Source organism: Megascapheus bottae, chromosome 1, assembly GCF_031878675.1.
Source record: "Megascapheus bottae isolate mThoBot1 chromosome 1, mThoBot2.hap1, whole genome shotgun sequence".
Taxonomy (NCBI): Eukaryota; Metazoa; Chordata; class Mammalia; order Rodentia; family Geomyidae; genus Megascapheus; species Megascapheus bottae.
In genome coordinates this window covers 68053539-68079954 of record NC_143509.1, presented here as the reverse complement: position 1 = coordinate 68079954, position 26416 = coordinate 68053539, and the positions used below count along the sequence as shown (strand labels likewise).

The 26416-nt window shown below is 40.2% G+C and overlaps 1 protein-coding gene across 1 annotated transcript in view; it reads right to left on the bottom strand.

The window, feature by feature from the left end:
- Window positions 1-1944: 1944 nt before the first annotated feature.
- The window catches only part of Myh15 (myosin heavy chain 15), a 119995-nt gene continuing 95523 nt past the window's right edge, over window positions 1945-26416 (bottom strand). Inside the window, 8 exon segments of the mRNA XM_090330959.1 lie at window positions 1945-2121; window positions 2697-2832; window positions 3706-3801; window positions 15469-15573; window positions 17958-18128; window positions 19175-19300; window positions 23489-23692; window positions 23932-24124. Coding sequence (XP_090187085.1) covers window positions 2051-2121; window positions 2697-2832; window positions 3706-3801; window positions 15469-15573; window positions 17958-18128; window positions 19175-19300; window positions 23489-23692; window positions 23932-24124 — 1102 coding nt within the window. The 3' untranslated portion in view covers window positions 1945-2050.

Below are 26416 nucleotides of genomic sequence, written 5' to 3'. Positions count from 1 at the left end.
ACTGCTTAAGTGTGGCTGTCAATTTCTGTAATTAATGGTTAAAAATATAGTCACTCATATAGAAATGAGTCAAGCAGTTAGCTAAATTAAGTAACTATTATTTACCAACATGATCCAATGGAACCTTATTGGTCTAAAGATGTCTTCTGAATCCTACGTATAAAGAGGTAATATGGACAGAAAACAGGTATCTTTTGAACATCAGAATTTTAAAGTTTTCATCTAGTGAAACTTTTATCTGAAATATGAACAAGAGTTCTCTTATCTTTGATAATGGAACAGCATTCATCAACCCTGGAAGCAACATTTCCCTTAATTATGACATTTTTCTAATTGCATTATTTGAAGTGCTTTTCACACAAAATAATATACATTTTTAAATGTTTGTTTTATCTGAGACTTAAGTTTCAGGGCATAAATTGGCACTCTCCTTGTGCTTCTCCAAACCATGTCCTTTACAAGAAGAAAACCGCTTACTCTTCATAAACCTGAAAAACAGATCATCAGTGTTCTCTGAAATCCCCTTGACTTCACCAGAGGAGCAATCACACTATGCCAAGTCCTTTCCAGAGTTAAGCAGGCCTTAGCCAACTCTTCATTAGCTTCAAAGAGAGGCAGGGAATTTAGGCAATTACCTGCATAACAGAGGGCAGGCCCTGGTAATTCACACCAAGGACATGCTGGGTCACTCTCCATTTCCTGCATCCCTTCCCCACTGAAGGAAAAGATTCTACAGCCACATGACCACAATTCTATCAGAATACCTTGTCCTGGAGCTGGGGTGGTTGAGGAATTCTCAGGCTTTTCTTTAGTGAATGGGAAATAAGTAGTCTGTGCACTGCCAAGAAAGCTTTCCTACTCATTTCTAGTCTTCTGGTTTCTGCTTCATTTTATTTTTTCAGTTAGGAAAAGCTGTGACAATATCAAACACATGGCAATTCATTTGGAAGCCCTGGGACCTCCTCTGTGTAACTGGAGCACAGGAGGGGAACATTTCTAAGCCAGAAGATTTCATGGCACCACTGGTGGGCTCTGCACAGAAGACTCTAAAGCCAGTGTCACAACACTTCTCAAATTGAGGCCAGAGCTCAAAGCACTTAACTGGACCTCTCCATAGAGGACTTAGCTCTGAGGCAACAATTTCAACATCAATAAGAAACCTCTGGAGCTGCCAAAGACTCCTACTTCTTGTATTTACCTCCAAGTATCTTCAGAATAACCAATATCTAGTCTCTGCTTTAAAAGCAGCCATTGTGATCTCTCTTGAGGTACTATTTATTGTTATTGATCCTATCAATTTATTACAAACAGACACAGTTATGGTTTCACAAATAAAAAGTTGTATGTGCCATATTATAAAATTGAAGGGATGCTGTCTGGGTAGGCTGGCAATTTTTCTAAATACTTTACATTTATCCTTTGAAGAGTAGTTAATACCATATTCACCCACTTTCATTTAATTCACCTCTCCTTTAAAGGTAGATCTCATTAAAAAAAAACTATATTGCTGGGACAGTCTTTATAAAATAGCAAATGCTCTCTGTCTCTGCCAGACAAGTTCTTTTTCACTCTGTAACTTTGCCCATAAAACTAAGACACTGGCCAGGCACTGATGGCTTACACTTTTAATCCTAGCTACTTAGGAGGCTGAGATCTGAGGATTGGGGTTCAAAGGCAGCCTGGGCAGGAAAGTATGAGAGACTCTTATCTCCATTTAACTACCAGAAAACCAGAAGTGGCACTATAGCTCAGTGGTAGAGTGCTAGCCTTGAGCTGAAGAGCTCAGGGACAGCACTCAGGCCCAGAGTTCAAGACCTACAACCAACATAAAATAAATAAGGAAAAAAACAGTTAGGGCACTGGCCTCTCCACTTCATCAACAAAGATAATTCAATAACCACAGAAATGTAAAAAGATTCTCTAAACTTTGGGGAAAACACAGGAGTAAAGCTGAGACCTAGAAAACAGGACTCTGGCTTTGTTCTCCTTCATTTCCTTAATTTTAAACAGCAGGGTACAAAGTCATATACTTGTCTACCATGGAAAGAGTTTACTCAGAATTTCCAGGAGATTTATTTGTGCTTTTTAAAGTCACCTTTGCTCCAAATACTCCCAAATGTTCTACAAAACAAATAAAAGGTTCAGAGATAAGAGACTGCTGTTTAACCAGGAATTAAACATTTGAGATAAAGTTGGATTGGTTTTGCTGGGTACGTGCTGTAGCTGACACCTGTAATCCTAGCTACTCAGGAGGCCGAGATCTGAGGATCAAGATACAAAGCTATCCCGGGAATAAAAGGACCTAAGACTCTTATCTCTAATTAACCACTAGAAAAAGGGAAGTGGGGCTTGGCTCAAGGGTAGAGTGATAGCCTTGAGCTAAAGAGCTCAGAGAAAATGCCCAGGGCCAGGGGTAGAGTGGTAGCCTTGAGCTAAAGAGCTCAGGGTCAGTGCCCAGGCTGAGTTCAAGCCTCATAACCCACAAAAAAATTAGGATTGGTTTTCCACTTCAGTATTACTGGACAAGCAGAATTTAGTAAAACAGGGGAGAATTTTGTTTGAACTTGTTTTTTGTTGTTTTATAAGAAAAGAATTTAAAAAGAAAAATAAGTAATTACTTAGTGTACTGCTCATGCAATATCCTGAGCCCTAACCCAACATGCTGTGAGTCAGAGCAGACTCAATACCTGCTATACCTTTTTTTTCAAGATCTTTTGCTTTAATCTTGAGTTTATTGACTTGAGATTCTGCTGTCTCTGCCCTTTCCCTCATTTCGTTCAGCTCATGTTGTTGCTTCTTATATTTCAGGAGGTATTGATTAGCTTGTGTCTCCTATAAGAACACAGAAAAATTATAGAAAGGATAGATATTGCCATAATTATATTTTCTGCTCTGATATGGGAAGTAGAAAAAATGTGAGAGAAATATAAACTTCTAAATATTGAATGGAACCTACTAGTTTTGTATATGATATCGGTATTGAGACTTTCTAGCAGGCAACAAAATCTGTGTTCATAACTGCTGTTCTATACCAAATCAGAACCTGGTGTGTACATTCCACCAACTGTTCACAGGATAGTTTTCACAGACTTGCTGGGTGATGCAGCAACCACAATTGTTTATGTGATCTGTTCAACATCTTATTCTACCTCTGAGTAGAGAAAGCTGAGCTTTTAAATTATATGAATCAATAAGTCCAGTGCACATAACAGTGCTTACCTAAATAATTTAATCAATACAAAGACCCTCAAAGCTATTTTTTTTTGCAAAATCTAAAGTACCTTCCATGTAGCTCTGAATACTAAACCAAAGTTGATAAGTACACCTCAGTGATGGTGGTTTTGTCCACAACTATACTCAGACTCATCAGGAAGCATACAAAGAATTGTGTATTATGTGCACCTACAGTTTAGGGGGAGGCTCCATGATGAAACTCTGCCCCAAATCCTGGCATGACATCTTGTTCTTATTTGGTTCATTTCTTGTAATGCATATCTTTAAGTGTAACCATAAGGTGCAGAGAAAATACTATGGTTTTCTAGAAGGGAAAGAAGCATAAAGTTTTACTAAGATCCGTAGTCTTCACTTGAGAAAAAGCTGACAGTAGGAAGACATGAGGTCCAGTTGGTCTTCTCCTAGCTTAGGACATAAACCACAAATCAAGGCTGGGACATCCAGGAGGCTGTATCTGCCTCTGGTACTTACCGCTGCCTCCACCTGCTGCTTGTAACTTTGTACTTTCAGCTGAAGTTTGTCCACCAGAGTCTGCATCCTGCTCAGATTTTTCTTGTCCTCCTCTGTCTGAAACACATGGGTATGTGAAGGTAATTGATAGGACCTAACAGTGTACATTGGAATATAGTCTTGTGTGAGGAAATAAGGGTAGGAAACATTATTATCAAATAACCATTGTGTTTTGCATAGTGGGTGGTTTTGACAATGTTCAACCCTAAATTTTGAGAAATTAATGAAGACAGCTCTGAGAAATGACAAAGCCATTACTCTGGACCCATCACACAACTCAACACCTTGGCTTAAGTGATTGTGCAAGCTATTAAGTTCAATATAGTGTTTAGTTATTCTGAGAAAGGAGTAGAGAAACAAACTGATGGGACTCTTCTTACCCTCCATCCTTCCCCAAAGGATACTGGTAAAGGCTATTACTTGTATCTTCTCCAAGGACATTAAAGGTGTTTATAAAAGGCTCACCTCCGCGGGCAGGCGTTAAAACCCAGCACCCTACCAAGGGAGGCGGAGCTGTCCCTGCTCCCACCCATCCAACAGGTTCCTCTCCCAGGCCTCTGACTGGAGACTGACAGGAGAGCAGGCACAAAAAACCCAACATTCCACCAAAGGGGTCAGAGGTGTCCCTGCTACTACCCCTCCCAACAGGTTCCTCTCCCAGGCCTTTGACCAGAGACTGACAAGCGGGCTGGTGCTAAGACCCAGCACCTCACCAAAGGGGGTAGAGGTTTCCCAGCTCACCTGCCCAACAGGTTCCTCTCCCAGGCCACTGGATCTAGAGAGTGGGGGGCGCTGAGAACTGCCCTCCAACAGTGGGTGGGGTGCATGGGAGTCTAGGAGCCAGCATCTGTCCCACTCAAATATTGAGCCTGGCACCCCCCAGCTGGGAATCCCCAGCAAGACAGCACCAAGGGGCCCCCCATAGTCACAGACTTCTGCCAAAGAGGCAGAAACTGACAGGCTGACCAGTAGCCCAGCTCACCTTCTGAGAATCAGAAAGGCCTAGCTTCGCCCTTGGGCCCTGCCCCTGGGAACAGAGCGGACACCAGCTGGTCCTGCTGAGAGCTCCTGGAAACTCCCAAACCCCAGACCCTTGGCCGGGGGCCCGCCCCTGGAAGCAGTGCAGAAAAATCAACCATCCGCCCAGCGTGCTGAGACTGAAGCGCGCAGATCCAACCTACGGCCCACTGTGAGGCCACTGGTTGGGCTGAGAGCTAGTCATGCAGCAGCACACAGCCTCTGGGAACAGGCCAAACACCTGCAAAAACTGCAAACTCTGACCTAGTCAGCAGAGGAATCAATTTGGCCGAGAACCACAGATTTACAGATTCCCAGAACCACGGGTCCCAATCCAAGTAAAGACCGCCACCTACCGACCACAGAGTGAACTACAACAACAGTTCTCGATGCCTAGGAGAGCGCAAAGACTGATTACAACATACATAAATAATCAAAGTCCCACGCAAAGCCCAAAAGGAAACAAGAGTGAAGGGACGAGAGAGATGTTACCATCCCAAGAAATGACACCTGAAGAGACACGAAACATAACCCTATTCAAGGAGATGATTGTGGACATGACTAAAGAGATTAAAACAGAATTCCAAAAACAATTCCAGGAACATAAGCAGGAAATCACCAAAGAGCTCCTCGAATTCAAAAGAGAAATAGAAGAAAAGATTAATACCCTCACAGCAGACATGATCAGCTCAGTGTCCACACTTCAAACAAAAATAGAGGCATTAAGCAGCAGATTGACTGAGATGGAGAATAGAATATCAGGAACGGAAGATAAAACACAAGAGCTGGAACAGAGAATCGCCACCTTGGAAAAATCAGTCAGAATCCACCAGAGAGAACTCCAGGAACTGGCAGATGCAGCAACGAAGTCTAATCTTCGTATAATAGGGATTGAGGAGGGCGCAGAATTTCAGGACAAAGGAATACAACGATTATTCACCAAAATCATAGCAGAGAACTTCCCAAACCTCAAAAGGGAAAATACTCACATTATTGAAGGTTTCAGGACTCCAAACAGGCAAGATCCTAGAAGGAACTCATCTAAACAATCATAGTAAAGACACTAACCCGAATATCAAGGAATTGACCTTAAATGCTGAAAAAAACAAAGAAAGAGCTATACTACAATGGGAAAAAATTCAAATTACAGAAGATCTCTCCATGCAAAGACTAAATGCAAGAAAAGCTTGGAAAAACATCCTTGATGTCCTGAAGACCAACAACTGCCAACCCAGACTGATATATCCAGCAAAATTAGCATTTACACTTGAGGGAGAAACAAGAATATTTCACTCCAAAGAGAAGCTTTATGAATACGTGCACACTACACCAGTGTTACAAAAAAAATACTAATCGAGAACAAATTGTAGAACATCAAGAACCCCCATCAAGAAGCAAATATCTATAATTTACTAAACACAAAAGGGGGAAAAAAGAGAGATAAAGAAACTTAGAAGTAAAAATAAATAATGACAATGGACACTGACCACTTCTCCATAATCTCCCTAAATGTGAACAGGCTGAACAATCAAAAGACACAGAGCAGCAGATTGGATTAAGAAACACCACCCATCCATATGTTGCCTCCAAGAGACCCACCTCACTGCCAAAGATAGAAACAAATTCCAAGTGAAAGGATGGAAACAAATTTTCCACTCCAATGCACCATGCAAAAAAGCAGGAGTAGCAATCTTAATCTCCTACAAAATTAACTTCTCAGTAAAATCAGTACATAAAGATAGAGACGGCCATTATATATTAGTAAAGCGTACAATCCATGCCCATAATATTACAGTTATAAACATCTACTCCCCCAATACGGGAGAACCCAAATTCGTCAAACAAACTCTCTTAGAATTACAGAACAAGATGGACTCAAATAAAATCATAGTGGGAGACCTCAATACCCCACTCTCAACAAATGACAGATCAACTCAACAAAAATTAAGCAAAGACACCATTGACTTAAATGACACCATAGCCCAGCTGGGCTTAACAGATATACACAGTCTTCCACCCAGTGGCGAAATTTTTTACATTTTTCTCAACAGCACATGGAACACACTCCAAAATAGATCATATAATAGTTCATACAGAAAACTTAAGCAGATACAAGAATCCCATGCATTCTATCAGACCACAGTGGAGTCAGACTAATTCTGAACAATGCAGTCAAAGTCAAAAATATTCAATCACTTGAAAACTGAACAACACCCTTCTGAATAACTCCTGGGTAACAGATCAGATCAGAAATGAAATTTAAAAACTTCCTTGAATGTAATGACAATCAAGAAACATCACAAAGGAACTTATGGGACACAGCAAAGGCAGTTCTAAGAGGCAAATTTATTGCACTAGGAGTGCATATTAAAAAGACAGAAGAAGAGCACGTAAATAACCTAAAAAAACCTGAAACACCTAGAGGAGCAAGAAAAAGTTAACTCTAAAACAACTAGAAGGACAGAAATAACAAAAATAAAATCAGAAATTTCAGAGATTGAAATAAGATCTACTATACACAAAATTGATAAATCAAAAAGTTGGTTCTTTGAAAGAGTCAACAAAATTGACAGACCCCTAGCAAGATTAATCAAAAAAAGGAAAGGGGAGACTCAAATAAACAAGATTAGAGACCCCACGGGAGCAATCACAACTGATTCCCAAGAAATTCAGTTCATAATGAATAGGTTCTACCAGGGCCTATATTCAAAGAAACAAGAAAATCTAGTAGAAATGGATGATTTTGTAAATAAATATAGGCTACCCACACTGAATAACGATGAGGTAAACAAATTGAACAAACCAATATCTTACAACGAAATTGTGGAAGCAATCAGGGAAATGCCAACCAAAAAGAGCCCAGGTCTAGATGGATTCATTGTGGAATTCTACAAGACATTTAAAGATGAAATAACACCTATACTCTTGAAACTTTTCCGAGAAATAGAAACAGAAGGAGTGATACCAAACTCATTTTATGAAGCTAATATTACTCTCATCCCCAAACCAGAAAACTACAGACCTATCTCTCTAATGAACACAGATGCAAAACTTCTCAATAAAATATTAGCCAACAGAATCCAGAAACAAATTTAAAAAATCACTATGATCAAGTAGGTTTCATCCCACAGGTGCAAGGCTGTTTTAACATTCGCAAATCAATCAATGAAATACATCATATCAACAGAGCTAAGGATAAGAATCATATGATAATTTCTCTGGACGCAGAGAAGGCATTTGACAAAATACAACATCCATTCATGTTGAAAGCAATAGAAAAAATAGGAATAAGAGGTACATTCCTCAAAATAGTGAAAGCCATATATGAAAAACCTATAGCCAGTATTATACTAAATGGTGAAAGACTGGAACCACTCACTTTAAAATCAGGAACTAGACAGGGATGCCCACTCTCTCCACTTCTCTTCAATATAGTGCTGGAACCCTTAGCCAGAGCAATAAGGCAAGAAAAGGACATCAAAGGGATCCACATAGGGAAAGAAGAAATTAAACTATCCCTATTCGCAGATGACATGATCCTCTACTTGAGTGACCCAACAAACTCTACTCCCAAACTTCTAGAATTAATAAACTACTTTAGCAAAGTGGCAGGATACAAAATTAACCTTCAGAAGTCAGTAGCCTTCTTGTACACCAACAATACACAAACAGAAGGCCAAAGTAAGAAAATGATCCCATTCGCAATAGCCCCCAAAAGAATAAAATACTTAGGAACATACTTAACCAAAGATGTAAAGGAATTATTCAATGAAAACTATAAAAGCCTAATGAAAGAAATTAAAGAGGACACTAGGAAATGGAAAGACATCCCATGCTCATGGCTAGGGAGAACCAACATAGTGAAAATGGCTATACTGCCAAAATTGATATACAAATCCAATGCAATCCCCATCAAAATCCCAAAGGCATTCTTTACTGAAATAGAAGATATAATCCAAAGATTCATATGGAACAAGAAAAGACCTAGAATAGCCAAAACAATTCTAGGCAAAAAGAGCAATGCTGGTGGTATTACAATGCCAGACTTCAAACTCTACTATAGAGCCATAATAACAAAAACTGCTTGGTATTGGCGCAAAAACAGACCAGAAGGTCAGTGGAACAGAATAGAAGACCCAGAAATAGAACCACATACCTATAGGCAACTTGTATTTGACAAAGGAACCAAAGATATACAGTGGAACAAACACAGTCTATTCAATTATTGGTGCTGGCAAAACTGGGCAGCCACATGTAGAAAACTAAAAATTGACCCTAGCCTTTCGCCATGCACAAGCATTAACTCAAAGTGGATCAAAGACCTCAACGTCAGACTGGAAACCGTGAAACTGCTACATGATAAAGTAGGAGAGACACTGGAACTCATAGGCACAGGCAAAAGATTCCTGAACAGAATCCCAGGGTCACAACAGATTGGAGAGAGACTTGATAAATGGGACTACCTAAAAATAAAAAGTTTCTGTACAGATAAAAACATAGTCGCAAAAGTAGAGAGACAGCCAATCAACTGGGAAAAGACATTCGCCAACAATACATCTGACAAATGTTTAATATCTAGTATCTACAGGGAACTCAAGAAACGAATCCCCCCAAAACCCAATAAACCATTCACTAAATGGGCAAGGGAACTAAAGAGAGACTTATCAGAAGAAGAGATTAAAATGGCAGAAAAGCATATGAGAAAATGTTCATCATCCATGGTCATAAAGGAAATGCAAATAAAAACAACCCTAAGATACCGCCTTACCCCAACAAGAATGGCCAAGATTTTTAACTCAGACAATGACAGTTGCTGGTGGGGTTGTGGAGAAAAAGGAACCCTACTACACTGCTGGTGGGAATGCAGACTAGTTTAGCCACTCTGGAAAGCAGTGTGGAGGTTCCTTAAAGAACTGAAAATAGACTTCCCTATAATCCCGCCATACCACTTCTGGGTATCTATCCTGAATATCATGACCCAAGATATTATAAGGACACCTGCTCAGCTATGTTCATCTCTGCACTATTCACAATAGCCACGCGATGGAAACAATCCAGATGCCCTGCTGCAGATGAATGGATACAGAAAATGTGGTATATATACACAATGGAATTCTACATAGCCAACAGACAAGATAAAATAATGGCATTCGCAGGGAAGTGGATGAATCTAGAGCGAATCATGTTGAGTGAGACAAGTCAAGACGTAAGGATCAAAAGGCGCATGGTATGCTTAATATGTGGCTATTAAATCCAAAGAGTACAAGAGCAAGGACTCAATAACTGCATACCCAAAGCTATGGACATGGTAATGGAAATATAAACATAACTATATAGACATAAAAACCTATGACTCTATAGACATGATTTATTTCATAAATTAATATGTTTCTATGACATACAAACCCTTAGCCTAATTTTGATTAAGTTCTAAATACTAAGTCCCAGTGATTGTAAATAGAGATTCCCTCCTTGAACACTTGTATGTTAAACTTGTCATTTAAAATATGATGTAAAAATTAACGTTAATAAATTTTTTAAAAAAAAAAGCCCACCTCCAAACTCATGTAGAGAAAGTAGTGGAACCTTTAGAGAGCCTATTGAGAAGACCTTCCATCATTGGGGACGTACTCCCTGAAAGAGACCACAAAACCCAGCACTTTCCTTTCCTTTGCTCCTGGCCACGGAGTAGACAAAATTGCCTCACTATCATATATTGCCTCTTCACAGGCGCACCAGCAACAGAGCCAAATCAGTCATGAACTGGATCATCCAAAAACATGAGCCAAAAATCACTTTTCATTCTGAAAGTTGATTATCTCTAGGATTTTTTTAGTCATGGGAAGCTGACTTAACACAAAGACTTCCATAGTCCACCCTCTGCCTCACAAAAGCCTACTGCAACTAGGCTTATCTCTGCCTATTACCCCACAGCCTGCTATGTACTTTCTCTTCTGTAGATAAGTTCTTCATCACTGGAAGCTGCCTTCCCCACAAAATTCAATCTGACAGTAGACAATTATTAATGTTAAGCTTACTGAAGCAAGATAAACACAGGGCTCAACTTGGTTGGGAAAATGAGACTAGCCTAGATTTTAGGGAAGATTATTTCTCTTTTTTCATCTGCCTATTCTTCTGAATCTCAGGCTTATAAAATTTAAAGATGAACAATTATCTACCTATGGAAATCAGCACAGGGTTAATTGCTAATAATAACTTACTAAGGAGGTGATAAAGCGAGCTACACAGAAGAAAGCTATCAAAAGCTAGAAGTGGTTGCTAATTCCTTCCATGTGAGAAGGCAAGGCCTAGGTTCATATCTCAGCAATGTGGTATTTAGTAACCGGCAGCCGGGGTTATGCACTGAATGCTCCCTCCAGAGAATTTGTCATTAATCTGTGCAGTTATCTGATAGCACCCACTGCGATGTCTTCAGGATCTGGCCCATCCCCCAGGCTGCTTCCATGCAATGACTAGACTTATCAGTTAGCGTGTACACCATACTGCAGTCTGTTGTAGAATCCTATAGCCAACTGCAGTAAAATCTAGAGCATTTTATTAGGAAGAGACATTATGTTTCTCTTTACCATGATAACCAACATCATTAGTATTTACGGTGTTTGTGAGTTAGCATACATTGGAAGGTGGGGTGACCACACTGTGATATTTCATATGTGTTCCCAGTGTAGTTTGACCAGTTGTACCTAGGAATAAGCTATCACAAAACATCCTGCCTCACAGTAATGTGTATTCTGATGTTACAGGAAGAAGGATTGAATTGACTCAGAGCTGACATATAATATTTCTGAACAAGGTATTATTATCAAGAGGGACTTTTAGTGTTTCTTCCTTTTACATGATCTACTTGGTTCCATCCCACATAAAACAGGTGCTTGAAAGGTATTATCCCCGACGCAGTGTTGAAAAAAACTTGTGTGACCTAGTGGATCTAGTCTACACTCTGTGCATATACTTAGAAGAAATTAAGAAAAGTGCCTCCATAATGGTACAGGAGAAACATAAAGATACTGCATAAGCCACAATAGAGCAATGCAGCATTTCTTGAGACAACGGGCACAATAACAAAAAAGGCATAGCTTTGGTGTTTCATTCTAAAACAGAGGAGGATTGATGGTTTGGTGGGAAAAGGGAGAGTTTGGGGTTATTCTACCAAGCTTGGGGCTAGAACTCAGGGCCTAGATTTATTGGTTCAAGGCTAGCACTCTGCAACTTGGGGCACAGCTGTACTTTTGGCTCAAATATAGTTTCTTTCAGACATGAGAGTCTCACAGGTGTTCTTGCCAAAGTTGGCTTTGAACCATAATCCTCAGATCTCAGCATCTTATATAGCTAGGATTACAGGAATGATCCACTGACACCAGCTATCATAAAGTTATTCATAGGAGAAAGCAATAAGAGGAATTGATGCTAAAATAAAAAGAAAAAATCCCAGATATTAACATTATAAAACAGAATTGTATTTCATCAACATGGCTTGCTTCCTGATCCTTTTCCAAAGAACAAAATAACACATTTTTATGTTCCCAAATGGTTTCTTCTTTACTTAGCCACACATACCATGGGCTCATTCTTCAGTGGATGTGATATTCTGTTTGTTGTTTAACAAAGGTTCATCTTAGGAAAAAAAAACAGTCTCTTATCCACTAATAAAAGAGCTGTCTGAGTAGCTTATTTCATCTTAATTAGCTCAATTTGATGCTGCTGACATGTTCCTCTGTTTTCTCAAACACCCAGCTTCCAGCCTCAAGGAATATGAGGTCTCTGAAACTCTACAGTAGGAACTAATATCAGGACCACAAATTCTTAATAGTGCTTTCAAAAACCTGCAAGAATGGGTGCCTAAAATAAGTTTGCTGAATTTTGCCATGTAAGAGAGCTAGAAAGAGATTCATTTTTGCACCTGTGCTCAAGAAGTGAAAACCTGTGCTGAAATCATATACATGTTTGTGGTCCTTAAGAGCCATATATTATATCCAGTCATAATGGTTTAGAAAACTTCTTATTATCTAGTTAACATGTAAATAAGAAAAAGAGAGGTTTTGAGCTGGACGAGGTGGCTCACACCTGTAGTCCTAGCTACTCAGAAGGCTGAGATCTGAGGGTCAAGGTTCAAAAGCAGCTCTGGCACTAAAGTCCATGAGATTCTTATCACCAATTAATCACCAGAAAACTGGAAGTGGCACTGTAACTCAACAGGTAGGGCAGTAGCCTTGAGCTGAAGAGCTCAGAGACAATTCCCAGGCCCAGAGTTCAAGTCCTCTGATGGGGGGGGGAGAGAGAGAGAGAGAGAGAGAGAGAGAGAGAGAGAGAGAGAGAGAGAGAGAGAGAGAGAGAGAGAGACAGACAGACAGACAGACAGAGACAGACAGACAGACAGAGACACAGAGACAGACAGACAGACAGACAGACAGACAGACAGACAGACAGACAGAGACACAGAGAGAGAAACAGAGAGATGAGAGAGGGGGAGGGAGAGAGAGGGTGGGAAACAGAGAGGGACAGAGACAGAGATAAATGAGAGAGGGGGAGGGAGAAAGAGAGGGAGAGAGGCAGGGAAAGAGAGAGGTTTTAAGAGGATACCCAGGAAATGTTCAAAAGAAGCTTTTTTCCTCCCAGATCTCTGCAAGACCATAAAAAGTCTGAATACATGGAGTTCAACACCAAATGGTTTGCATTAATTAATGCAGGCAAAAGTTTATGTTGTATTATCTGCTTATAAGCCGGTCTTAAATTAATATCTAGAAAGAAACTGAGGAAACCACATAGATATACTTCTCAAAATAGTGATGCCTCAAGAAGAGCCTCAGAAAGGCCCTTCAAAATCACTATTGTCCTAGAAATGAAGATTTGTACATGTTATTTCCCGGGTTGTGTTGCAATTTTTAATAGTAAAATATGAAGCTTAAAAATAGAAAACTCTAGAATAAGAATATAAGAAAATCTTTTTACATAGTTGTAAATGTGTACTTAAAACTGGGTATTACTGAGTCCAAACATTAAAAATGCCTATGTGAATCAATGCACCTTCTATCTGGTGAATATAATGTAACCTTTCTATTAATTACAATAAAAAAGTATGGAAAAAAATGACTAAAAGGCCAGGGCATGGCCTAGTGGTAGAGTGCTTACCTAGCATACACAAAGCCCAGGGTTCAATTCCTCAGTAACACATGCACAGAAAAAGCCAGAAATGGTTCTGTGGCTCAAATGGTAGACTGTTAACCTTGAGACAGCCCAAGGACAATGCCCAAGCCCTGAATTCAAGATCCAGGATGGCAAAAAAATGCCTAGGAGTTTATAAAGGAAAAGGTAACACTAAGTGAAGGCTTAATTATCAAAATTTGGAAAATAATGCTTTATAAATTGAGTGCAGCCTATGCATTCTGTGTTTATAAGGTCTAGAATAGTAGTCAGTCATATCCTAGGCTTTCATATTCACTCACTTGTTAGCTTGTCTAAACAACTTCTAGTTGGTTCTGCGAGCTTTATATAGTGGGCACAGGAAGATATGGCATGAAATCTTTTAAAAGCTTTCATACTACCTTTTCCTACACCTTCTCTGTGTTTAAATATATTTATATTTACAAATATTTACATTGTGTTACTAGGTGTAACATAAAGTAGTTGCTACTTGTTCCATTAGTAGCAGGGTTGCACATAATAGCTTACATGTACAGGGTGTGGCATGTACATTTTTGGCATGAACATATGTTCACATCCTCATTGCAGGTCCCAATGACACATCGTCAGGACAAATACCTGTCATAATCATTCATATACGTGCACCATATGCAAGGAGAATGACAAGCCTTGATGAATAATAACCCACCCCTGGTATCAGAAAGAATATAGAGAAAAAGGCAGGAATGGAGTTGTGATGTGTAGTTTCCAGCCCTCAGGAGGCTGAGGCAGGAAGATGGCTTGGGTCCATGAGTTGATCGCAAGTACTGACAATAAGGTGATACTCTGTCTCCAAATAAGTAAGTGAAATGCTAACCCTTCCATACCATGCCTCAATAATAACAATGAAATTATATCTCAGAATAGATAAATGGATACATTTTAAAATGAAAAAGAAGGGAAAATGAAATCGTAGTTAAAGAAGGTTATGTTAGAAGTACATTCATTATAAAAAGTTTACCACGAATTATTTGCATGAAGTCAATGTTGGTTCATGGTTACATCTAGAAAACCTGAGACCTTTCTTTAGTATTTGCTGTTTCGACTTGCCAGCTGGAGCAAAGTCCTTGTTGGCCTTGAATGTGTGTGTCACCAGAAACCAGGAGTGAGAAGGTCCTGTAGATCAACTGATTAGTTAGGATCCTGTATAATCTGCTGGAGGTGGCACTTTGAGCATCTACCCTGGCTTATTTTACGTATCCTTCTCACTCAGCCTCTCACAGGAAGGCATCTTTCTGAAAGCATTGCAAATAATATGTGTGAAAAGGTAAGGAAGGTATAAATAGCTTTTCACTTCTAATTGCACTTGCCAGGGTGTTTTTTTTTTTACTAAATCTGAAAATGGACAGACATTACCCTCTGACAGCACAGAGCCCTGGCAGGTGAGTCAGAGAGGGCTGCAGGGGGTAGTCAAAGTTTCAGAGCACCTTGGGGTCCCAGAGGCCATTTCAAGCTGGAAGGCTGGAGCTGCTGCAAGTAGAGCCCAGACATGTACACAAGGAGTACCTGAAGGGTCAGCTCTTTGACACCTCGCTCCAGCCTTCGGGCTTCCCTCTGGGCCTCTGCTTTGCGACAAAGCTCACCATCCAGTTCACCTTCCAGTTCACGCACCTGAAACCAAGTCATAGTGTCTGATCACACATGGGAGACATGACTGCATTTTTATTTACAAACTGAAGAGCATTAGGGATTGAATGAAATAGTACAAGGAAGATGTGTCTGCTTTCTTCCACACAGAAACAAATGCAAGCTCTCTAGGAAAAACTTCACTACAATGAGTCAACGGAATCCTGTAATCTCATAAAAGGATTGCTAAGACCCTGAAGGATACCAAAGGCTGATAGAGGTAATGGAATAAGAGCCTCTCCTTATATTACAAAGTCACACGCACACTCCCATGTGATCAGATGCATACTCACCAGTCTAGAGAATTCAACAAGTCCACTCCTTCCTCTTAAGCATCTTTCTCTGTATTTGGCTCAGGCTTTAAGGAAATCAGACCCTTGGGCTGGGAGTTTGGCCTAGTGGTTAAAGTGCTTGCCTAGCATGCATGAAGACCCGGGTTCGATTCCTTGGTCCCACATACACAGAAAAAAGCCAGAATTGGTGCTGAGGCTCAAGTGGTAGAGCTCTAGCCTTGAGAAAGTCCAAGGACATTGCTCAGGCCCTGAGCTCAAGCCCAGGACTGGCAAAAATAAATAAAGAAAGAAATCAGACCCTAACCTCTGACACACACACATACACACACACACACACACACACACACACACACACACAGAGTCCTACCAGCCTACTTTGTGGAAGAGTTGTATTGTTGAACTGCCTGTGGTCATACAGAGTTATGCCAGCTTGATCAGCACATTTCAGCAGGATACCCACGGTGTTTCACACTCCAATGCTAGTTACAGACTAAAATTACCTTATGGATGATTATTTTGAGTTGGTTATTTTTGTTCTAGATGAGATAGAGATCTTATATATGGATGTTAGGTTTCCCAGTACCATTTAATAAAGCTACTTTTTTTTAAACTTCCCAAAGCATGTTTTTGGTAACTTTGTAGAGAATTAGATAACACAACAAGTAAGGATGATCCATTCCTGTATAAAAGTGATATATTATTTTTTTTTGCCAGTCCTGAGCTTGAGCTCAGAGCCTGAGCACTGACCTTGGGATTTTCTCAAAACTAGAGGTCTATCACTTGATCCACAGTCCCACTTTAGGCTATTTTCTATATATGTGGTACCAAGAAATCAAACCTGGGTTTTCCTGCATGCTAGGCAAGCACTCTACCAGTAGGCCAAATTCCCAGCAATACATTATTTTTCAAAGGCCTTTTTAAACTATTCCAGTTGGGCATTTTCTGAAAAAGAAAAAAAAAATGTATTTTTCTACTTTGTAGATTGTATCAATTGAAATTGACTGGGCAGGGGCCAGGAGTTTGGCCTAGTGGTTAAAGTGCCTGCCTAGCATGCACGAAGACCCGGGTTCGATTCCTTGGTACCACATACATAGGAAAAAAAAAGCCAGAAGTGGTGCTGTGGCTCAAATGGTAGAGCTCTAGCCTTGAGAAAGTCCAAGGATAGTGCTCAAGCCCTGAGCTCAAGCCCAGGACTGGCAAAAAAAAAAAAAAAAGAAAAAAAAAAAGAAATTGACTGGGCATAGTAGTCCAGATCTGTTATATAAACCATCTAGAGGTGGAAGTAGAAAGATAGAGGTCTGAACCTTGCCTAGCAAAAGCACATGACCCTATCTAAAAAAAAAGAAAACTAAAGTTAAAAGGTGGACAAGGAGAGAGGGGAGAACATCTCATGTGGTATAGCATTGACAGTCTACTAAGCCTGAGGCCCTGTCAACCCCCTCTGAAAAGGAAAATAAATGTATATAATAAGTTAATAATTCTTCCTATGTGTTTTTTTTTTGGTGTATTTTGGGTCATGGGGCCTGGGTGCTGTCCCTTAGCTCTTCAGTCCAAGGCTACTTGAGCCACAGTGCCACTTCTGGTTTTCTGGTGGTTAATTGGAGATAAGCGTCTCATGGACTTTTGTGCCCTGACTGGCCTTGAACTGTGATCCTCAGATCTCAGCTACCGGAGTAGCTAGGCTTACAGGTGTAAACCACCAGCATCTAGATATCTTCTCTGTTTTTAAGCTTTATATAATAGATTCTACATCATTTCTGCCAGTTTTTGTTTTAGCTGAACTAAGTCTTTGCAGATCAAGGGTTGGCTTGGCCTTTCTTCAGCTGTTACAAAATGGGCAGTCTCTGCAGAGTAAATGACAGAAATAGAAGCCCTGAAGCTAGATTGCAGGCTGTATTTAGACACAGTGGAGCATGCTACCTGTAGCAAAAATGAATGGACACATTGAGATCACACACCTTGGAGATCTGGCAGTGCTACTGGCAAAAGAGATGAGGCACGGAGGGTACACTGCAGAACAATAGGATTTTGAATTAAAGGTCATCAAGTCTCCATATTTCCAAGGAAAATTCCTACCCTGGATTCCAGTTTCTGGATTTGCTTTCTGCTCCCCAGCAAGCACATCTGCTCAGCTTCATCCAGGTTTTTCTGCAAGTCTTTAATTGTCTGTTCCATATTCATTTTCATTTTTACCATGTGAGTATTGGTGTCTTGCACCTTCTTCAGTTCTTCTGACATGTTAGCTGCCTTAGAAACAAAGGAAAGGGACTGGGCTAGTATAGTAACCAATCAGTGTTCCTATTTCTGCCAATGAGCTTCAGTTTCTGGCCTAATGCACTTTCCTATATATAGTTCATCTCTTACTACCATGCTCTATTTATAAATTCAGTCACTTTCAAGTTATTGAACAATGAGGCAATGACGATAACAGAAGCAAAAGACAGACTGGGCTAAGCAATGGAAGAAAAAGAGCATCTAAACATTAGATGACAACAACTACATTGGAGAAAAAAAATGACCATCGAAAGCATTGGTTTTTGATTGAATAAAACACCAGAATGTCATTTATTATTGAAAAGTATGGAGAAATGCCTAGGAAAATATTTTTAAAAGCTCACTTCTACAGTGCTGTGATTTGCTACTCTAAACAAATTTAGGCTCATGGAATCTGGCAGTTCGGGTGTTCTCAGTGACAACAACATGACACAGGAAGCTGACTTATGAAGCTTGCTTTTGGCTTTGGCTACTTGTACAATGGCGGGCAGCCAAGCCTGAGTTAGTGTCATGGAGGAAAAGCAACACCATCAATAATCTAAAATTATTGCAGGTAAAGATGGTCCACCAGGCCTCAAACACTTCTTTACTAGCCTAATCTTACTACCCAAGCAGTAGAATGGAGGGCAAAAACGTAATTCACTAAAGCATTCATTTCAGATCATCATCATAAAACCATTTCAGGCCCCAGGATAATGATTTGTAAGGAAACATAGGAAGAATTGTTTCTAGACATTTAGTATATTGATTTAAAACTTAAGGGAGGAACTCTTGCTTCCAGAGATTTTTGCTTCTAGCAATTCAACAGTTCCTTCCATCACCCCAGTAAGCTGGAAGGGAAGAGCTAATTGGCCTAATTGTGCAAGGTGAGCACAGAGAGTCACAGAGGTCAGCTAGCCCCCTGCTGATCATATGGGAAATCAATGGACTATGCAAGGCAGCAAATGGGCTCCTTCTTCTGGCTTCCTGCTTCTGTGCCCTATGGAAGGCAGGATCAAGCAGGCAGTCAACACACCCACCTCAATAGCAGCCTTCTTGGCCTTTTCTTCTGCCTTTTGACACTGCTGAATCATCTCTTCTGTTTCTTTCTGCATCCGGGCAACATCATCCTCTAGTTTCTTCTTTTGGCTGAGAAGACTTAAGTTCTAAGGAAAACTTGAAACTATCAGACAATTGAAATCAGAAATGCGAGTGCAAGCTGGTCTGTTCAGGCCATGCAATACAAGCAGCCATTTCAGGAACAATTTTATTAGTCATGTTCACATAAGCAAGACTGTCAACCCCAGATGGCTTTTGGTGTCAAAGGCTTGTGTGAATAAAAGGGATTTCATCTATTTAGAGGATCAGAATGAAAGACATGGTAGCCCGAAGCAGAAAGGAGAAACTTATCCCAGATAACTGCAGCTCCAACATGAGTGTACTTTTTTTTCATATATGGGTGTGCTTTTTAACTTGCTGAAGAATGTTTCCCTACTTTTCAATGTTCTGGAAACAAGTGTCTACAAAAGGAAATCAGAGTTACCTGCAGCCCTCTGCAGAGCAAGAGGTTGGGGAATAAGAGACAAAGTTCCAGCATGATGCTCCAAGAAGAAAACCAATTTCTCTTCTCAGTCCCCTGCCTTCCTGCTTATTGCAGTGAGGAGGAGGTTGGTAAAGCAGCCTACAGAAGTCCCAGCCCCCAGCCTCAGGCCCCCCATTAAGTGGAAGATGCTTTGTGCACTGCAGCTGGGGCTGCCCTAATTCTTTCCTTTCTGAATTTGACCCTGGAGGCCAAAGCTCCCTTTGCTGCATCTGGTCTGTGTTTGAAGCACAGCTTTTCAGAGGGGGTGAAACCTTAGCACAGAGCCTGTGTATAAAAGGCACTGCTTTCGAGCTTTTATTTCTTTTCATTTCATCCTTCATATTATCCTTTCCCTTTTCTCTAACTAGAGCTTCTCTCAGGAGCAGGATTAAGGCTTGGAAGTAGAGAGAAAGGCATTCCAGCACCACTGACTCTGCATGCCCCTCTGAGGCTTGAAAGATCATCAAGACTGAGCCCCTCTGTCCTGTGGAGGGCCAGACCCTGTGCACCCAGGATTCCCACCACCTGGGGGAGGGTGGCTTAGAGGAGCAAGTGAATTTACATGAAGTGTTTGTCAATGTTCACTGCGCTTAACTGAAACAGAGATAATGTTTAAAATATTTATAAGTTGAATAGCTCTGTGATTGGTACTTTTTTTTTAGAAAGAAGCAGGTTGGGGAGTAACTATAGTTACTATAGATGATATTTGTAAATGTGTATGTGAAGGGTGTATCTATAAATATCACATTTCAGGTTTTAAAAGGAAGCCTGTGCCACTTGTCAAAGAAAACTTTGGCCAGACATGCTTACTCTAATTGAGCATTCACATAGAACCATAGTGGCCGAATACTGTCTTGGGGCCAAGAGTAACACTGGGAACTTGCTGGTTTCCTGAGTTCTACTACAGCTTCTGACAAGTAGGTCTGTGGTAAGACCTGAAATATTAATACTTCTGTTAACCAGTTCTGGGGCTTGAACTCAGGACTTGAGCATTTGGGCTTTCTCAAGGCTAGAGGTCTACCACTTGAGCCACAGCACCATTTCCAGCTTTTTCTATGTATTTGGTACCAAAAAATTGAACTCGAGTCTTCATGCATGCTGGGCAAGCACTCTACCACTAGGCCAAACTCCTGGCCCATACTGATACTTTTATATTAAAGACTTTCAGTCTTGATGCTCAGGAAGATCTGCCCTTTGGACCATGTCTCCAGAGCCTAATTTCAATCATTTCTTTTTTCCCTAATCCTTTCTTCCTTGTTTCTGAGGGCATTTTCCCTCTCCTCTTCTTCCTATCCCTCTTCTGCCCCTTGATCTTTCCCCTCTTCCTCCTTTTTCTGGAGACACTCCTTTCCTATCTTCCTTTACTTTCCTCTTTCTCTTGTTTTTTCTGTATGTCTTTCTCTTGCTCTTCCTCCCCACCTCATTCTCCCAATAGATTTGGGTTTTTGTTTCTATCACACTGGGAATCCTGATGCATTTTCACTTATGATAAACATGCCACTATCAAGTGATAGACCACCAACAGCCATTAAGTACTGCAGACACTAGATAACGATATTCAATGTCTTAATATTTCACCACACTGTGCTGAGATCAACTTTCTTCAAGAAGAAAGAATAACTTATTGTTTTCTCCTTTGGGATGTGGCGTTGACCTCAAGGCATCCTAAAGGTTAAGCACAGGCTCTACCAAAGCCATTCCCTACCTCCAGGAAAATAGGCTAACCTAATCAAGTGAGTCAGCCTGCTGGAGGAGAAACCTTTTCTTCCATGATCTCCAAATAGGTTTTTGTCACACACACATGGACACAAAGTCAAACTGTCGGAACAAACTAATTGGAGCATCTTTTATGAGACACACTTCCACTTTATATATTCTTTGGTGCAATCATTCTCAGTTGGGGAAAACCTGAAATTCCTTGCGATGTGGGATTATCTAGCACCTTGAAGGACTTGTAGTATTTCTGGACTCTGCCTACTAAATGCCAGTGGCACCTCCTAGTCACTGTGGCAACCAAAGTGTTGCCACAGATGCTGCTCAACACCAAATATGGCAGACTGTCTCTAGCTGCTTTAATCTATCCTCCATAGCAATCAGCATAGTAAAATTTCTAAAATGTGACTCTGATACCTTCACTCTCTGCTACTCAAAATTCTTCAGTGTATCCTCATTATCTGCACATAAGAGTTCAAATTCCATCAATCTCAGACTTAAAGTCCCATCTGTCTCTTAGCATTACTTCTGTTCATCTTTCCCACTCTCGCTGTGCTCTGATCTATCAATATCTGTAAAGATCCCCAATTTCCTTCCCCTGGGTCTCTTCCCTGGTAGTTCTCTCTACCTAGCTGATTTCTTCCATGTTTCATAACACAGATAAAGAATGGTGTGCATCCACCCATATCTGGGGGGCATGAGAATAGTTTTCCGAAGGAACAGGGTATACTCCACTGCAAAACTCTCAGGCATATATTACAATTGATCACGTAGGCCTTTGCTATTTGAGAACAGACATATTTTCAGTGTGGGAAGCCATATTGTATGTTATTATCAGGCTTACTACCCAGCTTGTAGTAGGTCCTAATAATGCTAAGAATGTGAATCCATTGATTACATTTATAGAATCCTAACCTCTGTGGTTGTTGATTTCAGAAGAATAATGAAGGATCTAAGAATTTTGCTTCATGGCACTTAATAACCTTGCATGGAAAGCCAGACTTCTGACAGCTTAATTGCTTCTGTCGGTAATCATTTATTTTAGAGATTCCATGCACTTGATGGAAACATTTTTCTTTAAGTTTTGGATGATGGAGGGAGCAAGCAACTTAAAGAGAGCAGGGTAAGGGCCAGGAGTTTGGCCTAGTGGTAGAGTGCTTGTCTAGCATGCATGAAGACCCAGGTTCGATTCCTTGGTACCACATTCATAGAAAAAAGCCAGAAGTGGTGCTGAGGCTCAAGTGATAGAGCTCTAGCCTTGAGAAAATCCCAAGGTCAGTGCTCAAGCTCTGAGCTCAAGCTCAGGACTAGCAAAAAAAAAAAAAGAGAAGAGGGTAAGTAGGAAAATCGTTCTAAAATAGGAAGAAATACTCCTTCCCCAGCATCCTCACCACAGATGCCTTCACAGTCCATTTGTGTAGAGAAGGCCTAGAGAAGCATCATTGACTGAACTGTATTTCTCAGAAAACTTGTAGGGGTGGAATTACTAGCCACTTATTTCTCAACATGCAACTAGTTTTTGGATGTAGGCCTTAAAATAAGTGATAAAGTGTTCACATGGTCCCTATTCAATATGATGAATGTTCTTATAAAGAAGGGAAATTGGGGAAGAGTTAACAAGACATTTATGGAGGGAAGATGATGTGGACACACAGTGAGAATGCCATGGAAAGGCAAGGCAATGGAGAAGGCACTGACAAAACAAGGAATCTGAAAGATGGCCAGGGAACTATAGCAAGAAAGGAGCAAATAGTAAGAGGAGCCAAGAAATGATGATCCTACATATTTCAGGTGGACCATGAACATGAAAATATCTTGATTTGGGATTGTGAGAATAATAAACATGTGTATGTTGAATATGCATCCACTTTGTGGTGCTTTGTCACTCTAATATGTGAATGAAGAGGGTAACTAGCACTCTGCTTCAAGGCATTCCCTGGGCTTCTCATGTCATTCAAGACTTCACGTGGCAACCATGCATGGCCGAAGTCTGAACCAAGTATAGGAGCCACTGCCTCCAACCACTGATTCAGTGAATGGAAAGGTTTATGGGTCCCACCTGAGTGTGGAAAAGATTGATTTTTTCTGTGACGTCCAGGAGCTCTTTTTCAGCCAGCCGCCGCCCACGTTCTGTCTGCTCTTGCAAGCACCTCAGTTCCTCTAGTTCAGACTGAAGAAGAGAGTTTCGCTGCTCCTCTAGAGTCACCTGCTCCTTTAGCTCATTGCTCAGGTGGATGCTGTCATCAAGCTGTCCTTGAAGGTCCTGTAAAAGAAAACTTGAGCCTGGAGCACAGACCCTTCTGACTTCAATGTGGGCTGTGCTCCTGTGTAGACATGCTGTGAGCATAGCTCCTGTTGTTGGACTGGAACCCTGTTCCCTTCATCCTTTAAGCGTGAATTTGTTGTTCCCCATTTTTATTGCTCAATTGGATCTGTTGTTTAATTTAGCAAATATGTGTAGAACTATTTTTGCTGTCATCTCATGTCATAGTTTGAAAATACCTTCATTTGCCTCTGAAGGAGGCCCAAAGACTTGGTTGTATGGGACACCTGTCGATTGGCAGCACAAAGCTGGAGTTCCATCTCCTTGAGGTCTCCTTCCATCTTCTTCTTCACCCTGGTAGCTTCAATTCTGTTTCTAGCTTCTGAATCCAGACAAGACTGTAGGGAATCCATTGCACACTGTTGTTTGCTCCTAATTTTAGAATAACATTCAGAAGGAAAATATCACATACCCAAATCAAGAAAACTTTCCTGCTATGTTCACAACACATTGGAAAATTTCTCAAATATATATTTAATTTTTTTCAGTGATTAACAAAATTAGGCTAAAGCATTTAGATTTTATAAACAGGAGAGTTTGGGGGTTATGTTAGTGGCTCATTATAACAGACTGTGATTTCCAGCCAAAGGAATCAAGGTAGTGCCCTCATCTTTTCAAGGTTCATAAGGGATCAAGTTAGACTTATCTGAAATCATGTAATAGCTGATATGTGCAAATCTCTAGATTTCCTAAAGTGACTAAAGATAAAGGATGGAGATTATTTTATGCAGCAATAATATTAATTTAAACTATTCCAAAGACAAAATAAAAGTATCTGACTAGGGTAGGAAAGAGTCACAAGTCCTAAGAGATGTCAATATTACTCTAATGGCTTCTACAAATATATCCTCTATAATCCTATAGTTATCTACAATCCTCTGGGTATCTCTCTAGGAGTTTGACACGACAGTATTGGGTGAGAAAACCAAATGCTGTTTGATATTAAATTATTTCTTTATAAAAACAAATACTGTATCCCACAAATGCAAGGCTGGTATAACACTCACAAATCAACTAATGTAATACATCATATTAATAGGGCTAAGAATCATATGATAATTTCTTTGGATAATGAGAAGGCATTTGACAAAATGCAGCATTCATTCATGTTGAAAGCACTAGAGACAGTAGGAATAGGAGGTACACTATTTTTTTTAAATTTATTTATTTATTTATTTTCTTTTTTTTATTGTAATTAGTAAAAGGGTTACATGATATTTGCCAGATAGAAGGTGCATTAATTCACATACATTGATACCCTTTCACATGTCTTGGTACCCATTACCCTCCCCCCCACCCCCCGTCTTGGTTTTCCCCCCTTCCCTATCAAATTTCAAATAACCAAATATAAATAAAGCCATAAATGACAGACCTACAGCTAGTAACATAACAAATGAAGAAAAATTAAGACCATTTACCATAAAATCAGGAACAAGACAGGGATGCCCACTCTCTCCACTTCTCTTCAATATAGTGCTAAAACTCTTAGCCAGAGCAATAAAGCAAGAGAAAGACATCAAAGGTATCCACATATGGAAAGAAGAAATTAAACTATCCCTATTTGCAGATGACATGATCTTATACCTGAATGACCCATAATTCCACTCCCAAACTCTTAGAACTAAAAACCACTTGGGCAAAGTGGCACAATACAAAAATCAACCTTCAAAAGTCAGTAGACTTTCTGTACCCCAACAATACACAAACAGGAGAAATCAAGAAAATGATCCCATTTGTAAGAGCCTACAAAAGAATAAAATATTTAGGAATAACCACAGATGTAAAGGAATCATTTAATGAAAACTATAAAAGCCTAAAGAAATAAATCAAAGAGGATACCAGGAAATGGAAAGACATCCCATGCTCATCGATAGGGAGAATCAACATAGTGAAAATGGCCATACAGCCAAAATTGATATACAAATTTGATGCAATCCCCATCAAAATTCCAAGGACATTTTTCACTGTAACAGAAGGTGTAATCCAAAGGTTTATATGGAACAGCAAAAGAATAGCCAAAGAAATTCTAGGCAAAAATAGCAGGTGGCATTACAATACCAGACTTCAAACTCTACTATAGAGCCTAATAACAAAAACTGCATGATATTGGCACAAAAATCGACCAGAAGATCAATGGAACAGAATAGAATATTCAGAAATGAAACCACATAGTTATAGTCAACTTATATTTGACAAAGGAGCCAGAGCTATACAGTAAAATAAACACAGCCACTTCAATCATTGGTGCTGGGAAAACTGAGCAGAAAACTAAAAATTGATCCCAGCCTATTGTCATGCATAAACATTAACTCAAATGGATCGAAGACCCCAATCTCAGACCTGAAATTCTGAAACTGCTACATGACAGAGTAGGAGAGACACTGGAACTCATAGTCACAGGCAAGAACTTCTTGAACAGAGTCCCAGGGTCACAACAGATTGGATAGAGACTCGACAAATAGGACTACTTAAAAATTAAAAGTTTCGGCCAGGAATTTGGCCTAGTGCTACCGTGCTTGCCTAGCATGCACGAAGACCCGGGTTCGATTCCTTGGTACCACATACATAGCAAAAAGCCAGAAGTGGTGCTGTGGCTCAAGCGGTAGAGCCCTAGCCTTGAGAAAATCCGGGGACAGTGCTCAGGCCCTAAGCCCAAGCCCAGGA